We start from the raw sequence: 17735 nt of genomic DNA, 5'->3' as shown, positions 1-17735 counted from the left end.
TACACATTAGATTTAGATATATGTACTGAAAGTTATAAGAAAAATATGATATTTTAATGTTTCATTGCTGTTTCTTGAGGCAACTTTTCCTCCCTAGAAGAGAGCGCTTGAGAAGGCTCTCTAAATGCAGGCATTGAACTTTATTATTATTATTATTATTATTATTATTATTATTATTATTATTATTATTATTATTATTATTATTATTATTATTTATGCTGCTTCTGTGTTTACATCGGGCTCAAATTTTATAATGGATATATAGTTGAATCAGCATAACTTCAAAAGTTCAAAACTGCAGCAATTTCTTTTTTTAACAAGCTGGCATAAGTTTTTTTTTTTTATAGTTTATATATGAAAGACTTTCAATATTGTTATTGTTCTCAAAATATTTTATTCTAACTGTTTAATAGTTCTCATATTGTTTATTTATTTCCTCATTTCTTTTCCTCACTCGGTTATTTTTTCCCTGTTGGAGCCCATGGGCTGACAGCATCCTGCTTTTCCAACTACGGCTATAAATTAGCTTGTAATAATAGTGATAAATAATAATAAGCATTTTCATACTAGTTTAACAAATTTATTAGTAGAATTTCTCTATCATATTCTCATTACCTCCTCTAACGAAGTTGGAAGGAGGTTATGTTTTCACCCCTGTTTGTGTGTGTTTGTGAGCAGCTTCCTGGCCACAATGTTAATCGTAGAGTGATTAAACTTGCAGGCATTAACTTTTATGTGAAAAGCTGGAAGTTATTAAATTATGGAAGGTCAAGATCAAAGTTCAAGGTCACGGTCAAGCAAAATGTCCAATTCACGCACTCAGCCATAAGTTTGGACATCGTTGTCACAGTCTTCAAACTTGGTTCATATTTGAGTGTATGAAAATCCATGCCATTTGATACATGTTAAAAGTCCAGGTCGAACAAAAGGTCGAGAAACAAGCTGCCGCGGCGGAGGTCTGCGTTCTACTGGGTGCCCCTCTATAGTCAATTCTTCTTAGTGAGGCATATTTGCACCCACTCGCAAGGGTGCACTTTTAGCCCGGAAAAGTTTCCTGATCGCTGATTGGTTGGACAAGATAATTCTAACCAATCAGATAGTTGGAAACTTTTCCGAGCTAAAAAGGGCACCCTTGCAAATCGGTGCAATTGCACCTCATTGAAAAAAAAAATAGCTTTATTCCTGCACTGTGAGGACGTAATACATCCTAATGTTGTTAACAGAACTTTGTATGGTAGCTTTACTTGGTATTCCCGAATTTATAATAGCAATTTTGTTTTTTATTTTTATTTTATTTGTATTCTTTGTGGGTACACAGCTACCGTTCTTACCTCCCCCCTCTTTTTTATCAAGTAAGATTATAGTTTTATTCCTCTTGCAAGCTTTTCCAAATTTTAATGTTGCTAGTTCTTACTGTTCATTATAGATTACTGTTTTTTTTTCTGTACGCCAAAATGGTACATAGAATATGACGTTTATCCTATTATGTAACACACACACACACACACACACACACACACACATATATATATATATATATATATATATATATATATATATATATATATATATATATATATATACTGTATATTACATGGTAGGATACATGTAATTTTAGTGCACCAATGGCATATCCATTGGAAAGAAATACAGAGAAAAAAAATTCTCAAACTCACTCTCTCTCTCTCTCTCTCTCTCTCTCTCTCTCTCTCTCTCTCTCTCTCTCTCTCTCTCTCTCTCTCTCTCTCTCTCTCTCAAACACCCCTTATTTTGTTATTACTTTTCAGATAACTTAATTCTTCTTCTTTCAGGGACGTACATGGCTGTGGCTGTGATTGGCGGGGCGGGCATCATGCTGCCCTCGATAACGAGTGCCGTGTACTTCTTCATTTTTATGGTTTCCGCCACTTACTGGAGTCTCAATAATTCCCTCGGAAGGAGATTCGGGTGAATACCTATCTCTCTCTCTCTCTCTCTCTCTCTCTCTCTCTCTCTCTCTCTCTCTCTCTCTCTCTCTCTCTCTCTCTCTCTCTCTCTCTCGTGTGTTATTTATCGGTCATTTTTCTAGTATTTTATGAATTAATTTTTTATGTAATTAAAGTATATTTTTACAATATCGATCAAAATATAATAAAGAGTTTATGCTGTCTATTAACGTCTGAAACTATTATTAATTATTGTTAAGGTTATTATTATCGTTATTTTCTATATTATATATATATATATATATATATATATATATATATATATATATATATACACTATATATATATATATATATATATATATATATATATATATACATATATATATATATATATATATATATATATATATATATATATATATATATATATATATATATATATATATATACATACTTTATTCATATAGATGAATATCCTATCCTTATGATGCTATTGCCTTCAGTTTTATCAGAATTATTTGCTCTATTAGTAAATCATTAAGTTTTATTAATGCATTTAACAAACAGTAAATGTCTAATCCATAAATAGGAAAAGACTTATAAAACATTCCGTATTAATCATTATCGCCTCCAGGTACGTCTGCCGTGGTGTAATGGTCTTCTCAGGAATCCACATCGTTTGTCTGTACATTTACCAGACGGAGTGGATGCAGTCCAACGTTGATCCAGAGGATCTCTCAGCCAGGTAAGCAAGCTTCACTTTATTTACTAATAGTAGTGTTTTATTTTTCTTATATTTTTTATGTTATAAAGGTTGGCCAGGGCACCGGACACCCTATGAGATACTACCGCTAGAGAGTTATTGGGGCCTTTGACTCGCCAGACAGTACTACATTGGATCCCTCTCTCTGGTTATGGCTCATTTTTCCTTAGCCTACACATACACGCAATAGTCTGGCCTATTCTTTCAACATTCTCTTCTCTCCTCATACACCTGACAATACTGAGATTACCTAACAAACATTCTTCGCTCGAGGGGTTAACTACTACACTGTAATTGTTCAGTGGCTACTTTCCTCTTAGTAAGGGTAGAAGAGACTTTAGTTATGGTAAGCAGCTCTTCTAAGAGAAGGACATCCAAAAACAAACCATTGTTCTCTAGTTTAAGGTAGTGCCATAGCCTCTGTACCATGGTCTTCCGATGTCTTGGGTTAGAGTTCTCTTGTTTGAGGGTACACTTGGATACGTTATTCTATCTTATTTCTCTTCCTCATATTTTATTTTTTATTTTTATAGCCTATAATATATGTGTTTATATATATATATATATATATATATATATATATATATATATATATATATATAATTATATATAATGTGTGTATATATATATATATATATATATATATATATATATATATATATATATATATATATATATATATATATATATATATATATGATTTATTTTAATGTAGTTACTGTTCTTAAAATATTTTAATTTGATTGTTAATTACTTCTCATGTAATTTATTTCCGTGTTTCCTTTCCTCACTGGGCTATTTTTCCCTCTTGGAGCTCTTAGGGTTAAAGCATCCTGCTTTTCCAATGAGGGTTGTAGCTTGGTTAATAATAATAATAATAATAATGTGATGCCCTTCTTACAATCTCCAATGCTGTACAGAAATCCCTTGATTGTGGTCGGGAAGTTCGTATGATTGGCCTTAATTTTAGTGCTGCCTTTGACCGTGTTAATCACGAGGCCCTTGTTTTCAAACTGAAACAGTTGGGAGTGGGTGGGTCGTTTCTTAGCATTATTACTGATTTTTTAAGTAATAGATCTCAAAGAGTTGTTGTTGATGGGCACCATAGTGATTATAGGAATGTGATATCCGGTGTTCCACAGGGTAGTGTTCTTGGCCCATTACTTTTCATACTATATACACATGACATGTGGTTTGGCCTAGAAAACAAGCTTGTTGCATATGCAGATGATGCTACTCTCTTTGCATCAATTCCATCTCCTGAATGTAGATCTAGGGTTGGTGAATCCCTTAATAGAGATTTAGCTAGAATTAGTGCATGATGCAAATTATGGGGTATGAAGTTGAATCCTAACAAAAATCAAAGTATTGATTGTAAGTAAGTCAAGGACGGTGGTTCCTCAACATCCGGATCTCAGTATTGATAATGTTTCTTTAAATATGTATGACTCTTTCAAAATTTTAGGTGTGATTCTCGACAGTAAATTTACTTTTGAGAAACATATAAGGTCTGTGTCTTCTTCAATTTCACAAAAAATAGGCTTATTGAGAAAGTCTTTCAAGATTTTCGGTGATCAGTCTATTCTGAAGAAGTGTTTTAATTCTTTCATCCTACCTTGTTTTGAGTATTGTTCTCCTGTCTGGTCTTCAGCTGCTGATTCTCATCTTAATTTGTTGGACAGAAACTTACGGTCTATTAAATTTCTTATTCCTGATCTAGATATTAACCTTTGGCACCGTCGTTCAATTAGTTCATTATGCATGTTGCATAAGATTTTTCACAACTCTGACCATCCTTTACATTCAGATCTTCCTGGACAATTCTATCCTGTTCGTAATACTAGGCAGGCAGTTAATTCTAATAGCCAGGCCTTCTCCATCACGAGGCTCAATACTACGCAGTACTCTAGAAGTTTTATTCCATCTGTGACCAAGTTGTGGAATGATCTTCCTAATCGGGTGGTTGAATCAGTAGAACTTCAAAAGTTCAAAGTTGGAGCAAATGCTTTTTTGTTGACCAGGCAGACATAGTCTTTTTATAGTTTATTTATGACATATTTGTTTTTGATGTTGTTGATAGTTTATTATATGACATGTCTGTTTTGACGTTGTTTCTTATTTTAGAATGATTTATTGTTAATTTGTTCTCTTCATTTATTTATTTCCTTATTTCCTTTCCTCACTGGGCTATTTTTCCCTGTTGGAGCCCCTGGGCTTAAAGCATCTTGCTTTTCCAACTAGGGTTGTAGCTTGGATAATAATAATAATAATAATAATAATAATAATAATGGACAAGAGACGGCTGCATTAGTTGATGTTTTATGTATATATATACATATATATATATATATATATATATATATATATATATATATATATATATATATATATATGTATATATATATATATATATATATATATATATATATATATATATATATACATATATATATATACATATATATATATATATATATATATATATATATATAATATATATATATATATATATATATATATATATATATATATATATATATATATATATATATATATATATATATATATATTTGTGTCTGTGTGTATTTATATGTGTGTGTAAGAGAGAGATAAGAGAATGATTTTAGATACTATGCGATGAAATCACCTTTTTCCCTTCAAATTCTATAGCACATCCTCCTCCGGCTCCCCTTTCAGGATCTTCGGCATGACAGCGGTGGTAGGGACAAACTGCACGGACGACCCAAGGGCAGCACCCCTCATGACGGACGAGTGGAACCGCTTCGTGAATCCGATCCTGCTGCTCACCCTCTACTTTGTCACATCCTTCGAGTCTCAGTTCCTACTCTCAAATAAGGTGAGAGAGAATAAAGTTACGATTTCATATGTAGTTGAATTTCATCTAAGACTTAGGAGTAATTTACTCATTTAATTGCTAAATTACTATAAATCCTGGCTAATTATTACCAAGGGTTATTTTAAACATGGTTTTGTAAGACTGAATCCTATAGATCTGTTACAATTACCCTGTCATTGGATTCCATTATTACCCATTGTGACTCGTAACAGTCCGCTAATATTTGTTACAAGTTATTGTATCCCCATTCCTGGCTTTCCTCTTTTATCTGGGTTTAAATGCAGCAAGTTTAATGATTGTAAGTATAATATAAGTACTACTAATGATATATTGCTCTCAATTTGGGCAGTCTGGACATTTTTATCTTAATAACATATAGATTTTGAGACTATAAACTTGAGAGTTTAAACAGTTTCAAAGATCTTATACTTAATAAATGAATGTAAAGGTACCATTATCTTTTTAAACTTTAACTCATGAGCAATTAGATTCATTTTGAGATAATTAATTTACTCGGTATATTTATAAATGACGGTTTATCGTGAAGTTTTGGAACCACCAAAATCAGAGGGCTGAGTTCCAGCGTGAAGACCTGGAAAGTTATTGATAAGCAATGTTCACCAAAAAGTATATAAATTTTTGTTTTTGAGTGACTGAAAATTAAAATCAAGATGTGTGATGCTGTAAATTGTTAAATTAGATGGGGTTGTTTATAGAAAAATGCAATTAAATGTGTTTATACTGTAAATATTGTAATTGTAAAGAATATGTAATTTAACTTTTTAATAAAAAGAAAAAAAAAAAAAGATAAGCAAATACAGTAACAGATAATTGTAACTTGTAACTTTGAATTGTTTTAGATGTTAAATCAACAATCAAACACATGTTTTGTAAATAGATTCCTGCTTATAGTAACTTTAGTCTGCATCTTTTCAAAAGACATGGATGGAAATTTTATTTTCTATCATATAGACATACGCGAGTCATATGTAACTAACAATAACTTTGGGTTGAATGATAAGGTCTGGATATAAATAAGTCTGAAATTTGTTAAAATTTTTCATATTTAATTTTTTATCAAGATAACATTAGAGGTATTATAAACATTTTATTTCTTATTAAGCAATAGTGAAAGCATCATTTAGCACTTTTAAGAAGTTTGTGTAAATAGGCAGCAAGGTTGTTGTTAAGATATTGATAAGTAATTGATAAATATATTTGATTTTTTTATTAGATTCTTATAAGTATATTCTTTAGATAACTTTATTTTCGATCGCAAGGAAAATAGAAAATTTTTAAAGCAAGCATTCGAGATGACAAATGAATTTGATGTATTTTGGCAAAGGATATTTCTTTGAATTGATATTAATATTTATGTTAAACTATTATAGCATAAATTTGATTCCAACATTTAAGAGTATTTTGTCTTTTATCATTAATGAAAATTATTGTGTTAGACGACCGAAATATTTCGTTTTTTTTTTTTTTTTTTTTTTTTTTTTTTTTTTTTTTTTTTCCCTTCAAATTTAAGGGCAACTTTCCTGGTCCTATACTCCAGGGGAACCCTACTATCCACAGGACCTCCACATTCATTTTATCACGTGCATTCCAAGGCATTCAACATTTCACACTGTATATTGCTCGTTTATTGTCAAATCCACATTATCAAAGCACTTAGAGAACAAGAAAGTGTTCAGTTTCCTCTTGAAAGCCTTAATATCCTCAGTCTTTTGGATGTGTAGTGGGAGTTTATTGTATAGTCTTGGGGCCGCATATTTGAAAGCTCAAGAACCTATCGTACATTATTCTCAATTAATCATATATCTTGGTTCCAATAATTTGAAACCTTCTGCAAAAAGTTTGACTGCCCAGCTTCCTTTACAATTTTCACTTTAAGTATGGATGCTGGACGTACATTATTTTCCATCGTCAAGAAACACCACAACTGGACAATGGAAGGTAAAGATATAGAAAAACCTTTGAGATGAGAATCACCACCAACAAGTATGAAAGGATGATTAGGTGTATGGTGTGTACCGACGCAATTAAGAGACTCCGTTGACTGAAGAGAGTCAACACGCCAGAAGCACGTTAGGCACACAAACTCAGGAAGATCATACTCTGAAATCATCTTTTCCTTCCTTCCCTTTATTTTACGATGGGATATTACAAGTACCCTTCAGCATATCATATTCATACAATCTTTTTTATCTTTTTCTTTTTGTTATTGGACAGCAGGATATTACTCTTCATTCATAAACACGCATGGGTGTGTGGGTCCTGAATGTTTCGTTTTTTTTTTTTTCTTTTTTTATTGTGATTTTTGAAGCGGTTAGATTCGTATTTAGACTGTAGACTATTTATATATTCATTCACTTAGCACCAAACAAGTGTTTGGAAACCCATTCCCCCCCAAAAAAAAAATAGGATCAAGGTATTTCGTAAGGCAACGAATTCTTTTTTTTAAAATAACTTGACTAAACCACCGTAGAAATATTCTCAAATATCGTAAATATCTATAAGCAAATATTTGTTTAAATACATTTTCTTCATATGCCCCCTGTTCCTATCAACCTTCACTAATATTAGTCACTGGTGTTAGTCTGATATTTCTCCTGTTTATAGAACTCTTCCTCCACGGTCCCTATCTATAAATGGGAAATTTTCGATTACATTTTCGGTGTCTGAACGGATACGAATGTCAACAAATTGCTGTCAGGTTGCTGATACGATTTCTATCTGGTATGATCAAGCTTATTATCCTTGTTTACTAATTCTGCGGTATCGAAATGACACTTGTGTACATTCACGGTTCAGTGTGTACAGTATACTTTCTGAGTCGTAATTTAACGCATATTTAAAGTCTTGAGTAGACTAATAACTGTAGAGATTCTGTGCAGTAGCCATTAATGATTTACGATGTACACTGGTTAATGATTACTTTTGTCCTTTTATTTTTGGGTATTTTTTCAAAAATTAAAGCCATGAATGTACAAAAAACTTAACTATGAAAACACAAAAACGAAAGTATATTTGCATTCCAGTAATTTTTTTTTTATTAGTTCTCTCCATGTATTTATTAATATGGTTGAATTTATTTTCGAATATGCATCTGAACATGAAGGGATTCACATGTATAATATAATTCACTTATAGAAATAACTCTGAATCAAATGTAGGTAAGTTACAATCTGTGTAGTTGACTTCACCCTTACCATTAAGAAAATGCAAATTTTAAAGTTTAAAACTACAAAATTGTTTAACATGTTACAGACAAAATTACAGTAAGTTTTTAGAAAGTAGGAAGTTATGTCTATTCATGTAAAGGGTTTTTCTCTTTTGTGAAATGTAATTATAGCCTTTCATCTCCAGTGGGGTTACTGATATCCAGGTACTTGTCCTTCTATGTTTACATGTAAACTTGGATCATGTTCAGATATCCCCCCTTCACGCACACACACACTCACACACACACACACACACACACACACACATATATATATATATATATATATATATATATATATATATATATATATATATATATATATGTGTGTGTGTGTGTGTGTATGAATATAAATATATGTGTATATATATACAGTATATATATATATATATATATATATATATATATATATATATATATATATATATATATATATGTTTATATATAATTAAATTATGAGATATTTTACTCCTGGCAATTGATATGACACTTAAATAATTTTGAATACAGTATATTTCTTTTGATTTAAATAATTTCATTTAAATCAAACCAAACATATCCCACAATCTGTATTTAGAAAGGACATTTATATTGTCATTCTCTCGGCTTACAGTAGTATTTTATACCGTGAACCTTCCCTTCAACATATTACCTTTTGCAGGAGACATCTGTGTCTTGTCACTCACGTGAAAAATGCTCAAAATCATGTAGGTTTAAATGCATTGTTCTGCATATCCTGGGATATAGATTCGACGTTCATTTTATTTTATTAATTTATTTATTTATTTTGTGTATGCAAGAGATGCCTACCTTGTGCTCCATCCCTCCTATACTCCATTTCAATGTTTTATTTGTTAATAATGTTCTTTGCCACTAACCACTACAACCCTCTAAAGCTACTACGGACTGTATAATTGCAAGAGTCCGTTCTTGGCCACAAGGGCTAGGCAATCTTCAACAACAAAGGCCCCCCCCCCTCCCCCGCCAACCATTTGTGATACTCCCCTTCAATGTTTTTTTTACTACCCCTCTACCTACAATTCCCTTCCCCCTCGGCACTATTGCAGTAAACCCCCTCCCCTCCTGACCTCAGGTCCCCTCTCTTGACCCTCCTGAATTCTGCAGGCGTCCTTGCTCTCCCCAATGGGCTCCAGCGTCCGGTACCTGATCCGACGTGGCACCGTCCGCAGCAGGTCCCTCAAATCCGGGCGGTCGTCGGCATCTGGCGTCCGCTCGAGAAGACCGTCTCTGCATTCTCGTCGACGCCTCCCTCAGGATGTAGGGTTGCATTGGATTAGCTTCCCATAGAATTTCCTTCTTTTATTACCATTTTATTATTATTAATATTATTGAGGAATATCATCTTGAGTTGATATTTTGTCTGTAAATAATACTTTTATGTTATGTATTTGGACAAAATATCTTCGTAGATTTTATTCCGCTACAAAATGAGAACTTGGAATTATTATTTGTAATACTTTTGTGGTTTCTGTCTTTGCCATTGTGTCGTCCTGTGATTGTAGCTTGTATTTGTTCTGAAGCACTTCGTAGTTGAAGAAATATCACCACCGGAGTAGAGACCACCTTTAGATTATCTTATGCACACCATTTGCTTCCAGTGCGAGTGGCCATTATGATCTCTTCTTTTTTTTTACTATTACATTTCCAAGGCTTAGAAAGAAGACATTTTCATCCTTCACATTCTTGGAATCCTGTCCAAATGTTGTTGACCTTTTTCCTTCAAAACTGTGTCGTGAATGTTCAAGTTATATTTTCAAACCTGTGTCTTATGTTGTTGCTATTTCCTTTTGTAATCCACTTTCTTTTTATCTATAATATACAGGTAAATGGTCACGTGACTGACCTTTTCTAATACAGTGAGGCCACTTATTTTTAGGTAAATATTCATGTGACTGACCTTTTCTAATACAGTGATGCCACTTATTTTAGGTAAATGGTCACGTGACTGACCTTTTCTAATAGTGATGCCACTTATTTTTAGGTAAATATTCATATGACTGTCCTTTTCTAATACAGTGATGCCACTTATTTTAAGTAAATGGTCACGTGACTGACCTTTTCTAATAAAGTGATGCCACTTATTTTAGGTAAATGGTCACGTGACTGACTTTTTCTAATACAGTGATGCCACTTATTTTAGGTAAAAGATCTTGTGACTGACCTCTACTAATACAGTAATGCCACTTATTTTAGGTAAAAGGTCACGTGACTGATATTTTGTGATACATTGAAGCCACTTATTTTAGGTAAATGGTCACGTGACTGACCTTTTCTAATACAGTGATGCCACTTATTTTAGGTAAATGGTCACGTGACTGACTTTTTCTAATACAGTGATGCCACTTATTTTAAGTAAATGGTCACGTGACTGACCTTTTCTAATAAAGTGATGCCACTTATTTTAGGTAAATGGTCACGTGACTGACTTTTTCTAATACAGTGATGCCACTTATTTTAGGTAAAAGGTCTTGTGACTGACCTCTACTAATACAGTAATGCCACTTATTTTAGGTAAAAGGTCACGTGACTGATATTTTGTGATACATTGAAGCCACTTATTTTAGGTAAATGGTCACGTGACTGACCTTTTCTAATACAGTGATGCCACTTATTTTAGGTAAATGGTCACGTGACTGACCTTTTCTAATACAGAGATGCCACGCATTTTATTCAAAGCTTCTGAACATATAATATGTGTTGTTAGGTTCTACCGGTGACTATGACAATTCATGGTGTCTCTTATTATAAGAAAATCTGATTAACCAGAACTTGAACCAACCAATACAGTGAGACCAGCTGTTTACAAGACCATCCAGCTTCACCCAGGTGTTTATAGCGTGTCTTATTCTTCTTAACTGCTCTTTTTGTCCCAGGCAAGACTTCTTCAACATTCGCTTTCTATGTTTATAATCATATCCATTTGTTAGCTTTACAAACGTGACATTTTTCTTTTCTTATTGTGTCATTATAACAATGTCTATATATACATAATCATGTATTTATTTCTTCGTTTTCAAGTCTAATAAAGCACAATTTCCTTGCCATTTATTCGCTTTTAAGATTATGCCAGTGACAGCAAGTAGCTAGATCATTGTTCTTTATTCATTTTTATTTTTGCTTCCAGTCCTATTAATACGTTTTAAAATACATAGCGTAGTAATGCTTCAAATTAATTGTAAATTTGTTCATATTTTAGATAACGATGTTCGTCTTTCTTGCCTTTGGTGTTTTTTTTTTTTTTTTTTTTTTTTTTTAATAAGTGCCATAAATATTTCCGTAATAATTCATGTAATTTTGAATTGCTATAGACGAGATGGTTTCCCCATTTTTTCTTATTAATGTTTTCTAATCGGCTTTAATATACTTTATTAATATTTGTGAAGCTTTCAGGTATATTTAGATCTCTTAGAGATTCTCTGTGTGTATGTATATGAGAGAGAGAGAGAGAGAGAGAGAGAGAGGAGAGAGAGAGAGAGAGAGAGAGAGAGAGAGAGAGAGAGAGAATAACAGTTTAGCTTCTTTTCGCTATCAATGTTAATGATAAGGATTTTATGTGACTTCGTTAATGAATCGATTTGCTACGGGTCACTCTTATTCTCATCCATTTGTCAAATTATTGTATTGCACTTCTAACTTTTTGACTCTCTCTCTCTCTCTCTCTCTCTCTCTCTCTCTCTCCAAGTGGTGGAATGTTGAAAAGGATTTATTCATGTTCAAATCATCTCCGATATCCATTAACTTTACTTTCGTGTCACCTATTTCCCTTTTGGTAATTTTTAGTTCCAGAGAGAGAGAGAGAGAGAGAGAGAGAGAGAGAGAGAGAGAGAGAGAGAGAGAGAGAGAGAGAGAGAGAGAGAGAGAGAGAAATCCACTCTGCAAGTAGAACTGGTTTAATATATGGTGGCCACTGATACAAATCTCACTATGAATTGACATTTTTAACTTAAAGAGTAGTTAGTATAAAATAGGGACACATGATTTGTGTTTATTTGTAACATATATAACCACTGCGTTACGTACTTTGGAAATTACAGTCGTAGTAAAACCCTATGGACTAACTTTATGAATACAAGTAAAATCGGTTAAAACGGTATTTTTAGAATTGCAGATTTGAAGTTGTAAATCTTAAATTATTTGATGAAATTTATGAATGAATGAACTGTTACTCGTACAAACTTGTTGTAGTATTTGGAGTTGTCTATGTTAGAACTATAAGGTATATATATATATATATATATATATATATAAATGATTGCACGATTTTCAAATGAAGGGCCTCGGTGAGTAAGATCTAAATCTATTATTTTTAAATGAAATATTATAGTTATATTGTAATATTTTTATATATTAAGGCTAAAAGATGAGCCTTGAAAATGACTTAACTATTAGGGGAAATATTTTATGACTGTGTTAAGGAAAGGTTATTACATAAACAGTCATTTTAAAGCATAATATTTTTGCGCCAACCTAAGGAACCGTAGCATGCTAATGGTATTCTTTTTTATTTTTTATTTTTTTTTTTTTTTTTTCATGGGGCCAGTCAGCAGTATAATGTCCATTTCCAAGATTTTTTATGGGTTGTTTTCGTGGAGTTAGGGTTCGTGTTTTAAAAGAAAACTCATGTGAGATGGGAAATCGTCGTATGTTGTGTTATAGGAAAGGTTTCATTTGATAAATGTATACGGATGTTTAGAAATGATGAATGAGTCTGATAGAACAATGGAACTGGTTCATACACACACACACGCGTGTATATATATATATATATATACGCGTGGGTATATATATATATATATATATACGTGTGGGTGTGTGTCTGTGTTTGTGTCTTTATCTGTGTCTGCGTGTCATTCATTCGTTCTTCGAACTCTCGATAATTATCCAGTTTTGTTTTAGGCTTTCTCCTGCTTAAATCCTTGAATTTTTCCTTGTCCCACCCTCATGATGTGTACTTAACCCCTTGTTGAATTCTGCAGACTATCTTATGAGGTTTATTAGTTTCTTAGTTTTCATAACTTTCAGGTACATATAATGTAAGTTCTTATATTTATCGTAGTTATACGGCATCGTATCACGCGCATATATTGTTTGTGTATGTGTGTATATATATTTACACACACACACAGATATATATATATATATATATATATCCTTAGGAAAATGCCGGTGCAGGACGAGAGTCCGATGCAGGGTGGGACACCCCCATGGCCACCTCCAGGAGTCGCAATGCCTCCACCCACAGCAACAACACGTCCGCCCGGAGTAACAGGTCCTCGGGAGTAGGAGCTAATGGATTGCTGCCTTCGAAGCTCTCTCCCAGACCTCTTCAGGTATGACCTGAGGTCATATTACTCTGCTTGCTGCTGTGGTTGAGACATTTTATTTCCTGTCTTTTAGTCGATTTTTTTGCTATATCATTTCGTTTGGCTTTTTTTTTTGTCTTTTTATTTATTAACTTTTGAAACTTTTAACGACTTTTTGGCATTTGCATCTGACTGTCCAGTTTAGCTGTGACTTTTGTAATGCCTGATGTATTTCAAGACTCTCATTGCTCCTTTTTATCAGGCTTGAGCTTGGTTTGAGTTATTAAGCTCAAATCAACAACACAGATTTATAGCTCTCATGAAAGAGACTATAATCCTCTGCAACACCAAAACTGAATTGCAATCCCCAGAGAATGCTGACGGTAAGATTCTGTTGCTGGGAGAAAGTCTCATTTTCATTCAGGACTGCTTTCCCAGGCTTAGGGAGGGAAGTAGTCTGTAGTCTGCCTGGGACATTTCATGAAAAAAAACTTAGTCAGTACCAATGAGGGTATGCATGAAATTATGCAATCAGCTTTCCCATGCAAGTTGGCCTCTTAAAGGTCGCTCATAAATGGCAGAAGCAAGGGACAGTGACAATCCCCTAAATACTGACTATATTTCCATATGATCAACACACAAGCCCCCTCTCCACACAAGCTAGGATCAGGGAGGGCCAGGCAATGCCTGCTGATGACTCGGCAGATAGACCTATTGGCTCCCCCAAACACCTCATATTTAGCTTACAATGATAGTGAGGTTGCAGACACTACAAGAAACTATCGAGTTTGAGTGGGACTCGAACCCCAGTCTGGCGATCACCAGGCAGGGATGTTCTGGTTGAGTGTCTCGACCGCTGGGAATTGTAAATCTATTTCGTTTTTAATGCCAAGATGAGGATGCTAATATCTTCCTCTTGGGTGTTGAGTTTTTGTTCTACAAATCAAGTAGTGATTTGGATCCAGTTTAATGAAGAGGCAGGATTTCTTAAAAAGATTTTACTGCATTAAGTCATGATTGACATGTTACACAATTAGACAAGATTGTATAGCTGTAAGCTATCTAGGTGTACTGTATATCAGTGGAACTTCAAAGGTTCAAACTTAGTGGATGTTTCATATGTTGAACAGGCTGGCATAAGTCTTTTCTTAAAGTTATTTATGAAAGATCTATTTTATTGTTATCACTGTTCTTAAAATATGTTATTTTATTTCTCCATTACTTCTTATGCAATTTATTTAGTTTCCTATTGCCTTTCCTCACTGGGCTATTTTTCCCTGCTGGAGCCTTTTTAGGGGCACATAGCATCCTGTTTTTCTAACTAAGATTATAGATTAGCCAGTAGTCTAATGATGATGATAATAATAATAATAATAATAATAATAATAATAATAATAGATATCAAGCATATATTGAGTGACAGAATGTCTTTTTGTGTTAGTTATTTTCTAAGCCAAGCTATAACTTGGAAATATATATTTTCGGTGTCAATTGTCCCATTCAATGCAATGCCAGTATTATTATTATTATTATTATTATTATTATTATTATTATTATTATTATTATTATTACTAATACTACTACTACTACTACTACTACTAGTCAAGCTACAGCCCTAGTTGGAAAAGCAAGATGCTATAAGCCCAAGAGCTCTAATAGGAAAAAATAGCCCAGTGAGGAAAGGAAATAATGAAATAAATATATGATGAGAACAAATTAACAATTAATCATTCTAAAAACAGTAACAATGTCATAACAGATATGTCATGTATAAACTATAAAAAGACTTATGTCGGCCTGTTCAACATAAAACCATTTGGTGCAACTTTTAACTTTTGAAGTTCTACTGATTCAACCACCCGATTAGGAAGACCATTTCACAACTTGGTCACAGCTGGATTAAAACTTCTAGAATACTGTGTAGTATTGAGCCTAATGATGGAGAAGGCCTGGCTATTAGAATTAACTGCCTGCCTAATATTACAAACAGGATGGAATTGTCCAGGAAAATCTGAATGTAAAGGATGGTCAGAGTTATAAAAAAATCTTATGCAACATACATAAGGAACTAATTGAACGACGGTGCCAAAGATTAATATCTACAGCAGATCAGGAATAAGAAATTTAATAGACCATAAGTGTTTGTCCAACAAATTAAGATGAAAATCAGCAGCAGAAGACCAGACAGGAGAACAATACACAAAACAAGGTAGAATGAAAGAATTAAAACACTTCTTCAGAATAGATTGATCACCGAAAATCTTGAAAGACTGTCTCAATAAGCCAATTTTTTGTGCAATTGAAGAAGACACAGACCTAATGTGTTTCTCAAAAGTAAATTTGCTGTCGAGAATCACACCTAAAATTTTAAAAGTCATACAAAATTAAAGAAACATTATCAATACTGAGATCTGGAAGCTGATGAGCCACTAACCTTGACCTACTTACAATCATACTTTGAGTTTTGTTCGGATTCAACTTCATACCCCATAATTTGCACCATGCAATAAATTTAGCTAGATTTCTATCAAGGGATTCAGCAACCCCAGATCTACATTCAGGGGATGAAATTGATGCAAAGAGAGTAGCATCATCTGCATATGCAATAAGCGTGTTTTCTAGGCCAAACCACATGTCATGTGTATATAGTATGAAAAGTAATGGGCCAAGAACACTACCCTGTGGAACACCGTATATCACATTCCTGTACTCCCTATGGTGCCCATTAACAACAACTCTTTGAGATCTATTACTTAAAAAATCAATAATAATGCTAAGAAACGACCCATTCACTCCAAACTGTTTGAGTTTGAAAACAAAGACCTCATGATTAACACGGTCAAAGGCAGCACTAGAATCAAGGCAAATCATACGAACTTCCTAACCACAATCAAGGTATTTCTGTACAGCATTGGAGATTGTAAGAAGGGCATCACATGCTCCAAGGCCTTTACTAAAACCAAATTGCAAACTAGGGAATAGATGATTACTTTCAGCAAACCTATTAAGACATTTTTCCAGAAGACGTTCAAAAACTTTAAAGAATATGGGAGTTATGGAAATTGGGCGGGAATCAATTGGACTTGAGCTATCACAAACACATTTACATAGAGGAGTAACATTACCAATTCTCCAACAAGTGCTAAAAGCAAAATAACAGATAACTTTGGAGCTAAGAAATCTGCTGTCTTTATAAAAGACAAAGGAAAAATACCGTTTGGGTCTACACTTCCATAAGCATCAAGGTCCATTAACAGAGCTTTAATTTCAGGAGACCGAAAAGCTAAACTAGTTAGTTTAGTCTTAGGAAAACAGGAATGAGGAAGTTCAGGTTTTTCATTACTCTGTTTAATGTTAAAAACATCAGCCAAAAGGGTTGCCTTTTCCTTTGGACAGTGAGTGACTGAGCCTTCTAGTTTAAGTAAAGGAGGAACTGTTGCATCTACACCAAAGAGTGCAGATTTAAGGGTAGACCACCATTTATGTTCATGAGTTGTACCAGAAAGGGTTTCTTTTAGGGTTAAATTGTATTCCTTTTCATTTGATGCATAAACTCTCTAAGCAAAAGCTCGAAGTTGAGTATAGTTATTCCAGGTCAAATCTGATCTGTTACCCTTCCAAAGACGATAGGCCTCCTG

At 33.4% G+C, this 17735-nt stretch overlaps 1 protein-coding gene across 1 annotated transcript in view; it reads left to right on the top strand.

Moving 5' to 3' along the window:
* LOC137623592 (piezo-type mechanosensitive ion channel component-like) overlaps positions 1–17735 on the top strand; it is a 375321-nt gene that overhangs the window by 168089 nt on the left and 189497 nt on the right. The window contains exons 7-10 of the mRNA XM_068354425.1: positions 1812–1947; positions 2562–2672; positions 5388–5547; positions 9899–10051. Coding sequence (XP_068210526.1) covers positions 1812–1947; positions 2562–2672; positions 5388–5547; positions 9899–10051 — 560 coding nt within the window. The remainder of the gene's footprint in view (positions 1–1811; positions 1948–2561; positions 2673–5387; positions 5548–9898; positions 10052–17735) is intronic.

Source organism: Palaemon carinicauda, chromosome 30 (assembly GCF_036898095.1).
Source record: "Palaemon carinicauda isolate YSFRI2023 chromosome 30, ASM3689809v2, whole genome shotgun sequence".
In the NCBI taxonomy this organism is placed as follows: domain Eukaryota; kingdom Metazoa; phylum Arthropoda; class Malacostraca; order Decapoda; family Palaemonidae; genus Palaemon; species Palaemon carinicauda.
This window is presented reverse-complemented; position numbering and strand designations above follow the sequence as displayed.